The sequence below is a fragment of the Grampus griseus genome (assembly GCF_964374135.1).
Source record: "Grampus griseus genome assembly, chromosome: 10".
Taxonomy (NCBI): domain Eukaryota; kingdom Metazoa; phylum Chordata; class Mammalia; order Artiodactyla; family Delphinidae; genus Grampus; species Grampus griseus.
Genome location: NC_139004.1, coordinates 93,201,913 through 93,218,621, shown reverse-complemented (window position 1 = coordinate 93,218,621; position 16,709 = coordinate 93,201,913). Strand labels below are relative to the sequence as shown.

The following is a 16,709-nucleotide window of genomic DNA, read 5'->3' as shown; positions in this document are numbered from 1 at the left end:
TTCTATTTAACTTAACCTGTTCCAGCTTCCACATATCAAGGTCCTAAATCTGTGTGATTTGGGTTACGTCCCAAAAGGTCATCCTCATTCAATCACCCTCTTACTTTGACAGTTGAAGGAGATGACTGCTTACTTCTATTTCTGTGCCTTTAAAGATATCCTCCACTGTAAATCAATAGACATTACAGTTCTGGGGATCAGTTTTGTGAGGCTGAGGGGGTGAATCAACGCACTAGTTTCCTAAAACTGCAAACCCTGAAAAAAAGCTCTGGCCCTTTCTTTTTTTTTTTTTTGGTAGGTACGTGGGCCTCTCACCGCTGTGGCCTCTCCCGTCGCGGAGCACAGGCTCCGGACGCGCAGGCTCAGCGGCCATGGCTCATGGGCCCAGCCGCTCCACGGCACGCGGGATCTTCCCGGAGCGGGGCACGAACCCGTGTCCCCTGCATCGGCAGGCAGACTCTCAACCACTGCGCCACCAGGTAAGCCCGCTCTGGCCCTTTGATGACCCTAAAGGGTAGTCCCAGAGCTTCCTATATTAAATATCAGGACTAGTCTATAAAAAGGAGGGATTTTTCTACTCTAAAAAGTTATGTGGGCTTCCCTAGTGGCACAGTGGTTGGGAATCCGCCTGCCAATGCAGGGGACATGGGTTCGAGCCCTAGTCTGGAGAGATCCCACATGCCGCGGAGCAACTAAGCCCGTGCACCACAACTACTGAGCCTGCGCTCTAGAGCCCGCGAGCCACAACTGCTAAAGCCCGCGCGCCTAGAGCCCGTGCTCCGCAACAAGATAAGCCACCGCCATGAGAAGGCCGCGCACCACAATGAAGAGTAGCCCCCGCTCGCCCCAACTAGAGAAAGCCTGCGCGCAGCAACGAAGACCCAACGCAGCCATAAATAAATAAATAAATTTAAAAGGAAGAAAAAAGCAAAAGGTTATATAAACAACCCAAATGTCTATCAATAAGGACCAGTTAAATAAATTACGGAAACCCGACACAGTGAAAACCACACACAGTGAAATGGGAACCATACTACTGTCAAAGAAAATGAGGAATTCTCTACATAGGGCTGTGGAAATATCACTCGTACATAGCAAATGGAAAAAAGTTATGTTCAAATACCTCCTATACAAGAGACTTTTTAAAAAGTATATATTTCTATTTGTTTCCTGTATTTTGTATAAAACACTAGAAAGATAAATAAGAAATTGATATTAGGGTGACCTATAAGACCAGGTGGTAGTGGAAGAGTGGTTACTCAGTCATGGGTGGGATCAAGAGTTCCTACGTCTTTTTATGTATTTTCAATTTTTGAAACATGTAACATACATATGAAAAATCAACTTATTCAAAAAACAAATGGAACTTGGAGAAAAAATGATGAGCTTTCTGGCCCACACTTTTATTTTTTTAAATAAAGTTATTTATTTAGTTTTGGATGTGCCGGGTCTTCGTTGTTGTGCGCGGCCTTTCTCTAGTTCGGCAAGCGGGGGCTACTCTTCATTGCGATGCACGGCCTTCTCATTGCGGTGGCTTCTCTTTGTCGCAGAGCACAGGCCCTAGGTGCACTGGCTTCAGTAGTTGTGGCTCGCAGGCTCTGGAGCACAGGCTCAGTAGTTGTGGCACATGGGCTTAGTTGCTCCGCGGCATATGGGATCTTCCAGGACCAGGGATCGAACCCATGTTCCCTGCATTGGCAGGCAGATTCATAACCACTGCACCACCAGGGAAGTCCCTTGCCCACGTGTTCCAACTACTATACCACTAAATCAAACACTGCAACTTTCCAACGAGAACTGATTTTCATCACCATTCACGTGCCATGCCCCAGCCCTTAAGTTACTGACGCGTCCAGAAAGAGTAGGAATAAGTTCCTAACCCTTCTTTGAAGGGAGAGGAGAGCTAGCAATTTCATAAATTGGCTCATGGTATGACAATTTCTTTTTCCTTAGGGGATGATACAAATAGAAAAAGGAGTCATCTAATTCATGTATTGGGTAACAGTAGATAAAAACGATGGACTCTGGGGCTTCCCTGGTGGCGCAGTGCTTGGGAATCCGCCTGCCAATGCAGGGGACGCGGGTTCGTGACCCGGTCCGACAAGATCCCACATGCCATGGAGTGGCTGGGCCCGTGAGCCATGGCCGCTGAGCCTGCGCGTCCGGAGCCTGTGCTCCGCAACGGGAGAGGCCACAACAGGGAGAGGCCCGCGTACTGAAAACAAACAAACAAAAGATGGACTCTGAAAATGTAGAAACAAGACTGTACATTATGTGATACAAATTGTACAAAACTGAGGGTAGGCCAAAGCTGTGGATTATATAAGAGCTGGTTGGAGACATACTATAATTAGCAATCTGTTGATGTTCTATTTCCCATGTTCAAAAGGGAACACATTGATTTTGTTGGGGGATTCCCCCCACTTGCTATTTTAAAGGACTATTTTCTAACTGCCCCCCGTTTCTCCAAGCTCTAAATAAATTTTAGCAGAACTTAGCAACACAGCAGTTATAAAGTGTTAAAACACTCACTCTATAAACATTTGCCCCCAAATTGGTAGTATATCTGTGGTTTATATTTTTCCACATTGTATACCAGAATACACGTTTTTCTGCAGTCTGGGAGAAATGCTTTAAAATTTTTAAATGGCTTTCAAAGTATAAGCCCGTGTGGTTACAGCATTTCCTTCGAACAAAATGTAAGTTATTACATCATTCTGTAAAATGTCTGTGATCTCCAGTCCTTAACTATGTTAAAAGTTACAACATGTAAACATTTCTGTGGTTTCAGGATTATTTTCAAGCAGAAGGAACACACGCAACACTAACACAATCACTAGGACAGACACTAGGAGCAGCGGGCTTTTTCATCTCTCTTCCCTGCTTTCTGTTTCACCACCAGCCAAATCTCTAGGCTGTTAGAACCACAGCCTGTGAGTAGGAGAAATAATATTAGAAATCCTCTACTCTTCATTTTGCAGAATGGAAAACTACAGAGCCAGAGGGGGTTTAGCAACTCACCACGGTCACACAATCAGTTAACAGCAAAGAATTCATTCTCTTAAATGCCGATCCAGCACTCCTGACAGAACCAAGTGAGCATTTTAAGCTGACAATTCTTTCCCTACCACAACCCTTTTATGAATGCAAGACCTGCAAGCCCCAGTAAAATGAGGCTAAGGTCCCCTCCCCCTCCTGATTCCTGCCAGGAAATGTGCATTACCTAAATCACCAGCTACCTTGGGATTTTAAAATAGAATTACCTCACACAGAGAGCTCTTGTTAATGAGATGGAAGAATGAATGACTACTGCTGTTGCTCAGATTAAGGAACTTTCCACTGAGTCTGTCTAGCATGTCAATGACTTGCTTCTGTTTCCCTAAGAACATTCAAGAGGCGGCAATTACAAAAGTACCCACTTTTATTAATAGCTGAATTTTAAACAGAAATTGTGTGGAGGATATTTACTAATCAACAGGAAGCACCTGCCGTGGGTTGTACATTTGTAGAACTGCAAACTGAAGGGAAGACGGGCAAGCCTAGTGTTTGCTTTAAATGTCTTCCTATTCAAGTATCTTCACTGATACACATCCTGCTGAGGGTACAACCTTTAAAGTTGCTAACAAAATGAAAATATTTCACGTACTGAACATGGTGGTTCCCCCAATGGCACATTTTTAGAGAACAGAATTCAGCCAATTGGATATTACAGATATGGTTCTGGCTACAGTAAATTAGCCGCTCCAGTTCTCAATCCGCCAGCCCCTGAAGAGGTTGGAATTACCAAAGCAACCAGATTTCAGGGTAACTGCATGAATAGAATACACAAGGCAATTACTTCCTCAGTCAAAAACAATAAACACAAAAGCAGACACAGTCCAATACACCCAATTTACTTGACAGAATCGAAGGGACTAATTTTACTTTATTAAGATTTTTTTTTTTTTGACATGGAACTTTTTATTTTTTTAATTTATGGCTGCGTTGGGTCTTCATTGCTGCGCGCAGGCTTTCTCTAGTTGCGGCGAGCAGGGGCTACTCTTCATTGTGGTGTGCGGGCTTCTCATTACAGTGGCCTCTCCATTGCGGAGCACGGGCTCTAGGTGCGCGGGCCTCGACAGTTGTGGCACGTGGGCTTCAGTAGTTGTGGCTCACGGGCTCCAGAGCGCAGGCTCAGTGGTTGTGGTGCACGGGCTTAGTTGCTCCGCGACACGTGAGATTCCCGGACCAGGGCTCGAACCCGTGTCCCCTGCATTGGCAGGCGGATTCTTAACCACTGCGCTACCAGGGAAGCCCTGATGTGGACCATTTTTAAAGTCTTTATTGAATTTGTTACAACATTGCTTCTGTTTTATGTTTTGGTTTTTTGGCAGCGAGGCATATGGGACCTTAGCTCCCCGACCAGGGATCGAACCTCACCCCCTGCATTGGAAGGCGAAGTCTTAATCACTGGACCACCAGGGAAGTCCCCAAAGGAACTAATTTTAGAAGTCTCAATTTTTGAAAGCAAACATAGACTCAGAAGCAGGGTGAAGCAAGCTAAACGTATATCCTCTCCCCAGCCATGCCCTCAACACACTCCTCTTTCAAAAATCGCTTTATAGGAAGCTGTTGAGAAAACAAGCAAACTGATAGCTTGACTAAATGGCTCCACTGATTCAATAAAAGAATTTAAACCTGATACCCACGTACTTCTGTCCTAGAAGTGCAAGATCACACATCCAACTGACAACACAATTTGGCTGCACAGAAGGACGGCGTGCACACGGAGGAAGAGCCGAGTTGAACTTCTCTGAGTAAAAATACATAAAATCGTTTCCCCAAGAGCTTTGATGGGATAAACGTTCACTTCTATAGTGCAAAAGATAACATACTATACAAAACAGGTCAAATGTTTTACTTTAAAAGTGTGCCTCTTTGGGAAAAACTACCAGGTTTGATACTTTAAATCTTTTCATTCTGGAACTGAAGTCAGCAAGTAGACATATCTTGTAATTTCAGTTTATTAATAGTTTTGTTATGATTTTTAAAACCAGATTACAAAATGCTTAACTCAATACTTATTTTTAAAAAGTCCTAAATTTGGTGTATTATGACAGTTTACAAGTAGTAGCATTTCCTCCACCCCACCCCCCGCCCCATCGCAAGGTCAATTCTGTGGATATTTAAAAGTTTGTTTCTATTTTAACTAGCTCACAGACCCAATTCTTTAAGAGCTGAGCTGATTTCTTTCTAGCACATGGTCTACAGACCCTGCTCATGGTAACCTTCTTTCCACCCCCTTCCAAAAAAGTCAGCACCTTCCAGCATGATGGACATTTTAAGTTAAAACCGTCAATACAACCCTCAAAATGCAAGTTTATTGAATAAAGCTGAGAAGAGCAGTAAAACAGACAAAAAACGCATCCACCTAAATAAAAAAATTCACATATTTACAAAGTTCAGTAACTGTTAGGTTCCACATGCAGAGGTTAATGCACAGGAAAATGTTGGTAGTAGTATCTGGATGTCTTGAAACCCTGGAAGCAATGAACAGACACACAAACACATTACGGTTTAGCTGTAGGTCAATTAATGAACCTATGCGGTCCCCACAGAGTCACACATTCTTGTTCTGATTCCTCCTTTTAGGCACAAGCAAATTGCCACATTCTTTGTAATGGTTCACAGTGACCATTAATGGTGTTGAAGTACAGTAGCAAGTTTAAATATCCCTTCATTTACAGAACCATCCATCCCATCAGGGGAGTATGCAACATGCTTCAAAGAATAAGAACAGAATTTTAAAAGCCAAGATTCTACTCATAAAAATGTGAATGGAGAAAAGCAAATAGTGTCTGTGCAACACGGTGCAGTATTTTGTACAGAATATCATTAAGGCCATGGCAGTCTATAAATTAAAACTGATATCATTAAAAGAACTTACTGTTGACTGCACTTCGAGTGCTCAACATGTCTGGAAATGCACTGTCTACATGAGTGCTGCTTAACAAAAGAAACAAAATCACACATAGTGTGAGGCAACACACTACGCAAGTGTACCACAGAGTTTTATCTACTACAGTGGGCTACGTAACAATTTACAAGTGCTCCAGTTTTAATATGTCCCTTTATGTGCATGGAGATCACTAAACTACAAAACACGTTCAGGTAAGTTTTCATACATCTCTGTATCATAGAAGCAAACAACAGACAGCATCACTTCCTCACCTCTGTGTGATTATTCAACAGCCTGCAGCCGTTGTGCATGATTACATCAGATAAAGCAGGCAGGTCTAGAGTTGTCACAATAAACAAGATGTCTAATGGCACCAGACAAAAGAGTGCCAAACCTTACATCGATAAGAGAGAAAAATAAGAATTTTTATTTGTTTCTAAGTATCTATTGTGCTGAAAGTCAACTTTATGACGGAATATAAAAAGTCAAGAGTTAGAGTGTCATGCAGCAGCACTGCTTTAGTGACTGGAGAGAGAAAGAACAGACAGGTGTTTCAACAGTCTGACATTCTTAACACGTTTATTATATTGGCTAGAATGCTCTAAATTCATGAAAGCTTTTGAGAAAATCTTCAATTCCCAACCCCTTAAAAAAGTGTGTTGAACCAGGAAAAAGAAAAGAAAAAATATAGAAGTAATGATCTGGACAGATACAAAACAGCATGCCTCAGTTCCTCCCGTACCCCCGACTGCTATCTGGAGAAGAACTCTCAGAAAGCAGAATGTGTTTAAAATTCATCGCCCAAGATCTTGCCAGTGTAAAGAAGGAACAACAACATTGATCTGGTGCCTCTATTCACTCTTTGCAGACCGTTTTTTAAATTCCTAAGGTGTAATTATACATTTCACATGCATTTGTGAGATATGTAAACATTTTGTTTCTATCCCACATGAGTCAGGCTAAAGGTTTTCTAAATACTGTGTGTGGCACTAGAAACTTCATGCTGTATCAAGTCAGTATCAGTATTAAGCTACTGGACTCTATAATGAAATATCATAGACAGACATTTACTGAAAACCAATATAAAAACCTGGCCCAGAAAGACCAGAACAGAAATATGCAATTTTTCTTGATTTAAGATGGTCAAAAGTGTGGGTTTTTTTTAAAAAAGCTCTACACACTGTTTAAGACAAGTATGTATAAGAAGCCTTTTTGTGTGCTGACTTTATCATGACAACTCTAGCTGATTCTTTATGAAGGGTTAAGGATACACATCTTCAGCAGTGCACATGAGAAATAAACTCTGAAAAAGGCAATTTCTTGGGTTTAGGAAGGACCATATTCTGGGAAGTACTTCAGAGGAACGGACAATAATTCTGGGATTGTAGCCAGGAAGGACTGGAAGACTTCAGGAGATGCTTCAGCTTCTTCTAGATTTTGAATGTTGAATAAGCCACTGAAGTGTGATATCTAAAGATGGAGGGGAAAAGAGTGAGGATGTTACGGTACCACAGTTAAGAAACTAAATATCAGAGAACATTTAAAACGCAGCTATTTCAAAGCATATCCTGGGCCTGCCCTCTTCTTTTCTGCCTCTATACTACTATACTTATATAGATATCTGTATCTATCCCACTATTCTTCATTCCCTGACCTTCAAGAGGTTAATCTGGAAACATGAGAGACTGAAGAGTCTCCAATTTAAAAGCTAAATTGTGTACAGAACAGCTTGTGCCTTCCTTTATTCATTCAAAAGTTTACTGATTGCCTGTAAGATCAGGTATTGTGTGTGAAGCTCCAGGATGCAAAGAGACGGGAAAACCACTCTCTGCCCTCGAGGAGCTTTCAGTATGCTGGAAAACATGCAGGTAGTCGTCTGGGTTTGGAGGACAGCCTCCACAGAATTCCAGGTAAAAGAAAGAGCAAAACGCATAGGATAAGCAGAGGCATGAAACTGTGTGGAGCTCTGGCTGGATGACAAGTGATAAGATGTGGCTGAAGCACAGGGATGGGTGAGGGGGGTGCCACTCATTGCTACGGCTAGAGCAGGGGTTCTCAAGCTCACCCTTTCCACATTTGGGGCTGGATAATTCTTTGCTGTGCACAGTACAATATTCTGCAACATCTGTAACCTTGACCACAAGATGCCATTATCACCACCCCCCATCCTCAGCTGTGACAAGTAATGGCTCCAGATTATCTCCAAATGGCCCCTGTGGAGCTCAGCTGTTCTCAGTTGAGAACCACAGGCCTAGCGGGAGCCAGATAACCTTGTGTGCCATTCTAAGATGCTCAGAAGTTTGGATTTTATTCTCAAGTCAACAGGAAGTCATTGGAGAATGTTAAGCAGGGAAACCATACTGTTTATTGTAAACTGTTAAGTTTATTGTAGTAAATTCAACAATGGCAACCGAGGAGGGCAACCTGGAAGGCTGCCAGTATAGAGACTATCACAACAGGAACAGGAAAGGGCCGAAGGCCTGAAGCAAATCAAGTGCTGTAGGAATGGAGAGGAATAAAATGAGGAGCATGTTCAAAATATAGAACCTAACAGGACTGAGCAAATGCAGGGGGTGAGAAAGAATCTTCTGGCCTGAATAAGTGTGTGTGTCATGGAGCTGCTGACTAACAGTAGCTAAAGGAAGAACAGGCTTGAGAAAAAAAGACTAAGAATTCGGCAGCAGGCACACCAAGTTTGAGATGGAGAAGGTAGCACATGGAGATGTCCAGCAGGTTGTTTCATCTGTACAGATCTGAGGAAGAGATGGAGACTGGCAAGACAGCATCGTAGAGGTGGCAACTGAAGCTACAGTGGCCGAGAATAGCCAGGAAAGGCACTTAGACTGACAGGACAAGGCAGCTAAGCAGGACTGGTACTTTGCTATGGCAGTCCTAGGAAATTAATACAGACATTAAGTAGATAAAGGGTATTCTGGGCTTATCCTTTAGAGAGCTAACATACTGCAGTAATATATTTTGATTTTGACACATGCAAAATCATAATAATGCCTATAGACCAATTTTTGTAAAGTCTTATTTCAAAAACATCATCCTGTTATAATGCACAGCTGGACACTAGCTCTGCAAAAGTTAATACAATAAATTGATATCACATAATGCTTAACTTCGTGTCTCTTTTGCATTTACTTCTTTAAATAGCGTGGAGCAGATTCAGGATTTTATATTTGTTGTCAAAAGGTATAATGTGTACTCTTTTTCCTGAGGCAAAAGCAATAGTACTTTGTAAGGGAAATCACTTAAACAGAAATGGAGATAATAAACAGTAAAAAGCATGAGACATCCCTTCTAATGATACCCACTTCTTCCACAAACACAAGTCATTTCTTACCTATATTATCCTTTTCTTTGCAAGAAATTGAATAGCAGCAAATTTCTCTATCCTGAATAGCAGACAGATTCCTATAAAAAGCAGAATTAAGAAAATAAGTCTGTGCTTAAAACAACTGTCATCTTTTCACTCACTGCTCAATTTTGCTTGTTTTTTGAATTACTATACAGAAGAAATTATTTTACTGATACTAAAATTTTACGGGGACTTCCCAGGTGGCGCAGGGATTAAGAATCCACCTGCCAATGCAGGGGACAAGGGTTCAAGCCCTGTTCTGGGAAGATCCCACATGCCACGGAGCAACTAAGCCCGTGTGCCACAACTACTGAACCCATGTGCCACAACTACTGAAGCCCACACGCCTAGAGCCCGTGCTCCACAACAAGAGAAGCCACTGCAATGAGAAGCCTGTGCACCACAACAAAGAACCAATGCAGCCAAAATTTAATTAATTCATTCATTAAAAAAACAATGTTTAAGGGGAAAAAAAAATTTACGGGTTCACTTTTCTAGTATGTCAAGATTATGTACTCCAAAACGTGACTATGATCATTACTGAATAATACAGCAATGCTAAACAAAGCAGTGAGCAAAACAGTATAATTTAGAACCAAATTATTTTTAAAAAACCATCATTCATTCTTAAGACATACATTTTTTCAATTAGCTGTTTCTCATCCAAGGCATTAGGAAGATCTCTCTTGTTTCCAAGTACTAGCACCTTTAAAAAGAAAAGATACTGAGTAAATTTTACCTAAGAAAATGTCACAGAAGCATACCATATGCATATCTGTAGACATTAAAATCAGGATGTTACATCATGCCATAATTAAAGTATATTTATGTGACTGGTGGCCTATCTCATTCATTTAATCATTCAAATTAGAATTTATTCTAACTCCTACCATGCACATGTCCTTAATTCAATATGTGGCTGCCAACTTCTATTTGAAATATTCTAAGTCTACGGTATACATTCTGCTATTTCTTAATAAATCTTTACCAAGAAGTGAATATGATCTTAACAACCAAGGGTGGAGGAATGAGTTTAAACTATTTTTATCTGTTAGTCATTAATCTAACAGTAAACATGTAAATAAGGCTTTAAAATTCTACACCCATCCTATAAAATATAATGTATAAATATTCTAAGATAATGGATAAGACTGGGGTTCAGAATAAATGCAGTAGCCATAAACTCTGAGAATAAATATCACCATCTGATTGGTAGATGTGCTTTGAAAAACAAGGGAAGTGGAGAGGGGCGTCCCAATCATCACTCTATCTTCCCCAGGTACATCCATTCTACCTTATGAAAAGCAAAACCTATGAGTACATATAACGTACTTGATAACATCCTTACTGAGTCAACGTTCTCTAAGAAACTGTATCTTTGACCAATCCTGAGAAAGTACACGCCATGTCTACCTTGTCATCTTGTTAAACACTGGTCAAACCTATTTCTTTCACTTAATACATGCCCCTACCCCCACCCCTAACTCCAAACACGGCGACTGATTCTATTTCTAGGCCCTAGACGCTTAGTTCTCACGAAGGAGAAAGAGCCAAGGACAGAGACAGACAGCCAGGGTCACCAGGAGCTCCCCGGGGAACGCTAAATCACAGGGGTCGGAGAGCCAAAAGCCAAATCTCAGCGCCTGCGGTCAGCCCGTCCTCCCCCCCCCAACTCTTACCCCTCTCTACACTCTTATTTAAGTCACCCCACGTTCTCAACCTGGACCTGTGTGAGTTTTAAAAACTGCATCATGGTCATTTGTGATCAGTTGTCAGTTTGGGGTTGCCTGACATCTTAGCCCTCTTCCTACATTTAAGAAATCTTCCACCTTATGAACCTGCCTCCCAATAAAGCTTCTTGCTTCTGTAAACAACTTCTTTTCCAACCTTCCTTTCTGCTGGAGAATGGACACATAATCTAGGATCAACCAGAACTACAAATGCAGAGTCAGTACTGCAAGAAAGTGGGGATAGAGAATCCATTCTGCTAGGGAAGGGGCATCAACTAAATGACCTTCCAATCGGAGCAACTGTGTCTGGTGTTCAGAAACTGCATGAAGTCACCAGACTTACTCGATGGTGTAAGTCTGGATGTGGTCCTAGCAGCTGCTGAGCCTCCCTTGTTCCAGCCTATTTTCTGAAGATGGTTATGGGCAGCCTTCTCCCAGACTCGGTGAGATACCCAATATCCTTTCAGTAAATTCCTTTCTACTTAAATCAGCTTTCTTTTCTATTGCTTGCAACTAAGAACTCTTACGGTGACCAAGATAAGACTGATTCTCTTACTTATGGTATGTAAAACTAGTTGTTAACATAGAAGAAGAAGAATAGACTTTGAAGTCAGAAAGACATGGAGTCAAAACCTAGCTGTGCCAAAATGCTAATGACCGTGTGATCTTGAGTGAATAACAATTATTACAAAGGAGGGATCACACCATCGACCTCAATACCTTGTGAGGATTAACTGAGACAACATACCGCGAGGATCTGACACTCGTGAACTGGTCATGAGGGTAAAGCCTAGTCCTTTCCAGCATCCCTTAGCTCAACAAATGGCACCACCTTCCACCTGACTAAAAGAGCCAGGAACTAGGAACTATCCTTTATATCTTCCCATGTAAAACTACCAAGTCTGGTGGCCACTCTTCCTAAAGATCCTTCCAGTCTATTTCCTTCTCACGACCTTGTCTACGACCACCCTAATCCATGGTACTCTATTTTGCCAAGACAACTTCAATAGCTTCCTAAAACTGTCGTCCTTACAGTCACGCTTCAATCCATTCTTAAAGTGACATCAGAATGATTTAGATGATAAATCTCATCATTTAAAAACATCCAGGGAGGGCTTCCCTGGTGGCGCAGTGGTTGAGAATCCGCCTGCCGATGCAGGGGATGTGGGTTCGTGCCCCGGTCCGGGAAGATCCCACATGCCGCAGAGCTGCTGGGCCCGTGAGCCATGGCCGCTGAGCCTGTGCTCCGCAACGGGAGAGGCCACAACAGCGAGAGGCCCGCGTACCGCAAAAAACAACAACAACAACAAAACACCCAGGGAGCTTCAAGATGGCGAAAGAGTCAGGCGCAGAGATCACCTTCCTCCCCACAGATACATTAGAAATACATCTACACGTGGAACTGCTCCTACAGAACACTGACTGAACGCTGGCAGAAGACCTCAGACCTCCCAAAAGGCAAGAAACTCCCCACGTACCTGGGTAGGGTGAAAGAAAAAAGAATAAGCAGAGACAAAGAACCGGGATGAACCTGCACCAGTGGGAGGGAGCTGTGAAGGAGTAAAGGTTTCCACACACTAGGAAGCCCCTTCGTGGGCAGAAGCTGCGGGTGGCACGGGGGGGGAGCTTCAGAGCCATGGAGGAGAGCGCAGGAACAGGGGTGCGGAGGGCAAAGAAGAGAGATTCCCGCACAGAGGATCGGTGCCGACCGGCACTCACCAGCACGAGAGGCTTGTCTGCTCACCCGCCGGGGCGGGCGGGGCTGGGAGCTGAGGCTCAAGGTCGGAGCACAGGGAGAAGACTGGGGTTGGCTGCGTGAACACAGCCTGAAGGGGGTTAGTGCACCACGGCTAGCCGGGAGGGAGTCCGGGAAAAAGTCTGGAACTGCCTAAGAGGCAAGAGACCATTGTTTCCTGGTGCGCGAGGAGAGGGGATTCAGAGCACCACCTAAATGAGCTCCAGAGACGGGCGCGAGCCGCGGCTAACAGCGCGGACCCCAGAGACAGGCATGAGATGCTAAGGCTGCTGCTGCCGCCACCAAGAAGCCTGTGTGCGAGCACAGGTCACTCTCCACACCTCACCTCACGGGAGCCTGTGCAGCCCGCCACCGCCAGGGTCCCGGCATCCAGGGACAACTTCCCCGGGAGAACGCACGGCGCGCCTCAGGCTGGTACAACGTCACGCAGGCCTCTGCCGTTGCAGGCTTGCCCCGCATCCGTACCCCTCCCTCCCACCGGCATGAGTGAGCCAGAGCCCCCGAATCAGCTGCTCCTTTTACCCCATCCTCTCTGAGAGAAGAACAGACGCCCTCAGGCGACCTACACACAGAGGCGGGGCCAAATCCAAAACTGAACTCTCAGAGCTGTGCGAACAAAGAGAGAAAGGGAAATCTCTCCCAGCAGCCTCAGGAGCAGCAGATTAAATCTCCACAAACAACTTGATGTACCCTGCATCTGTGGAATACATGAATAGACAACGAATCATCCCAAATTGAGGAGGTGGACTTTGGGAGCAATGCTATATATATATTTTTTCCCTTTATCTCTTTTTCTGAGTGTGTATGTATATGCTACTGCGTGTGACTTTCTCTGTATAGCTTTGCTTTTACCATTTGTCCTACGGTTCTGTCTGTCCATTTTTTTTTACTTAAAACATTTTTTTCTTAATTATTTTTTATTTTAATGACTATTTTATTTTATTTTATCTTCTTTCTTTCTTTCTTTCTTTTTTTTCTCCCTTTTTTCTGAGCTGTGTGGAGGACAGGCTCTTGGTGCTCCAGCCAGGTGTCAGGGCTGTGCCTCTGAGGTGGGAGAGCCAAGTTCAGGACACTGGTCCACAAGAGACCTCCCAGCTCCACACAATATCAAATGGTGAATATCTCCCAGAGATCTCCATCTCAACACCAAGACCCAGCTTCACTCAACAACCAGCAAGCTACAGTGCTGGACACCCTATGCCAAACAACTAGCAAGACAGGAACACAACCCCATCCATTAGCAGAGAGGCTGCCTAAAATCATAATAAGGCCACAGATACCCCAAAACACACCACCAGACATGGACCTGCCCACCAGAAAAACAAGATCCTCATCCACCAGAACTCAGGCACCAGTCCCCTCCACCAGGAAGCCTACACAACCCACTGAACCAGCCTTAGCCACTGGGGACAGACACCAAAAACAACGGGAACTACGAACATGAAACCTGCAAAAAGGAGACCCCAAATACAGTAAGATAAGCAAAATGAGAAGACAGGAAAACACACAGCAGATTTAGGAGCCAGGCAAAACCCCACCAGACCTAACAAATGAAGGGGAAATAGGCAGTCTACCTGAGAAAGAATTCAGAATAATGATAGTAAAGATGATCCAAAATCTTGGAAATAGCATGGAGAAAATACAAGAAACGTTTAACAAGGACCTAGAAGAACTAAAGAGCAAACAGAGATGAACAACACAATAAATGAAATTAAAAATTCTCTGGAAGGGATCAATAGCAGAATAACTGAGGCAGAAGAACGGATAAGTGACCTGGAAGATAAAATAGTGGAAATAACTACTGCAGAGCAGAATAAAGAAAAAAGAATGAAAAGAATTGAGGACAGTCTCAGAGACCTCTGGGACAACATTAAACGCACCAACATTGGAATTATAGGGGTCCCAGAAGAAGAAGAGAAAAAGAAAGGGACTGAGAAAATATTTGAAAAGATTATAGTTGAAAACTTCCCTAATATGGGAAAGGAAATAGTTAATCAAGTCCAGGAAGCACAGAGAGTCCCAGACATAATAAATCCAGGGAGAAACATGCCAAGACACATATTATTCAAACTGTCAAAAATTAAATACAAAGGACAAATATTAAAAGCAGCAAGGGAAAAAATACAAGTAACACATAAGGGAATCCCCATAAAGTTAACATAAGCTGATCTTTCAGCAGAAACTCTGTAAGCCAGAAGGGAGTGGCAGGACATATTTACAGTGATGAAAGAGAAAAATCTACAAACAAGATTACTCTACCCAACAAGGATCTCATTCAGATTTGACAGAGAAATTAAAGGTTTACAGACAAGCAAAAGCTAAGAGAATTCAGCACCACCAAACCAGCTTTACAACAAATGTTAAAGAAACTTCCCTAGGCAGGAAAAAAAAGACAAGGAAAAGACATACAATAATAAAGCCAGAACACTTAAGAAAATGGTAACAGGAGCATACATATTGATAATTACCTTAAGTGTAAATGGTTAAATGCTCCAACCAAAAGACACAGACTGGCTGAATGCTTACAAAAACAAGACCCGCATATATACTGTCTACAAGAGACCCACTTCACACCTAGGGACACATACAGACTGAAAGTGAGGGGATGGAAAAAGATATTCCATGCAAATGGAAATCAAAAGAAAGCTGGAGCAGCAATTCTCATATCAGACAAAACAGACTTTAAAACACAGACTATTACAAGAGACAAAGAAGGACACTACATAACTATCAAGGGATCAATCCAAGAAGAAGATATAACAATTCTAAATATTTATGCACCCAACATAGTAGCACCTAAATACACAAGGCAAACACTAACAGCCATAAAACGGGATATCGACAGTAACACATTCATAGTAGGGGACTTTAACACCCCACTTTCACCAACGGACAGATCATCCAAAATGAAAATAAATAAGGAAACACAAGCTTTAAATGATACATTAAACAAGATGGACTTAATTGATATTTATAGGACATTCCATCCAAAAACAACAGAAGACACATTCTTCTCAACTGCTCATGGAACATTCTCCAGGATAGATCATATCTTGGGTCACAAATCAAGCCTTGGTAAATTTAAGAAAATTGAAATCATATCAAGTATCTTTTCCGACCACAACGCTATGAGACTAGATATCAATTACAGGGAAAAATCTGTAAGAAATACAAACATATGGAGGCTACACAACACACTACTTCATAACCAAGAGATCACTGAAGAAATCAAAGAGGAAATCAAAAAATAGCTAGAAACAAATGACAATGAAAACACGACGACCCAAAACCTATGGAATGCAGCAAAAGCAGTTCTAAGAGGGAAGTTTATAGCTATACAAGCCTACCTTAAGAAACAAACAACATCTCAAACAAACAACCTAACCTTACACCTAAAGCAATTAGAGAAAGAAGAACAAAAAACCCCCCAAAGTTAGCAGAAGGAAAGAAATCATAAAGATCAGATCAGAAATAAATGAAAAAGAAATGAAGGAAATGATAGCAAAGATCAATAAAACTAAAAGCTGGTTCTTTGAGAAGATAAACAAAATTGATAAACCATTAGCCAGACTTATCAAGAAAAAAAGGGAGAACACTCAAATCAATAGAATTAGAAATGAAGAAGGAGAAGTAACAACTGACACTGCAGAAATACAAAGGATCATGAGAGATTACTACAAGCAACAATATGCCAATAAAATGGACAACCTGGAAGAAATGGACAAATTCTTAGAAATGCACAACCTTCCGAGACTGAACCAGGAAGAAAAAGAAAATATGAACAGACCAATCACAGCACTGAAGTTGAAACTGTGCTTAAAAATCTTACAACAAACAAAAGCCCAGGACCAGATAGCTTCACAGGTGAATTCTATCAAACATTTAGAGAGGAGCTAACACCTATCCTTCTCAAACTCTTCC

The 16,709-nt window shown here is 42.3% G+C and overlaps 1 protein-coding gene across 2 annotated transcripts in view; it reads right to left on the bottom strand.

Moving 5' to 3' along the window:
- Window positions 1-5,340: 5,340 nt before the first annotated feature.
- ARL8B (ARF like GTPase 8B) overlaps window positions 5,341-16,709 on the bottom strand; it is a 65,971-nt gene continuing 54,602 nt past the window's right edge. For both annotated transcript variants that reach the window (XM_082663619.1, XM_082663620.1), the window contains exons 5-7: window positions 9,941-10,008; window positions 9,288-9,358; window positions 5,341-7,408 (exon numbers count right to left, since the gene is read on the bottom strand). In XM_082663619.1, coding sequence (XP_082519745.1) covers window positions 7,359-7,408; window positions 9,288-9,358; window positions 9,941-10,008 — 189 coding nt within the window. In that variant the 3' untranslated portion in view covers window positions 5,341-7,358. The remainder of the gene's footprint in view (window positions 7,409-9,287; window positions 9,359-9,940; window positions 10,009-16,709) is intronic.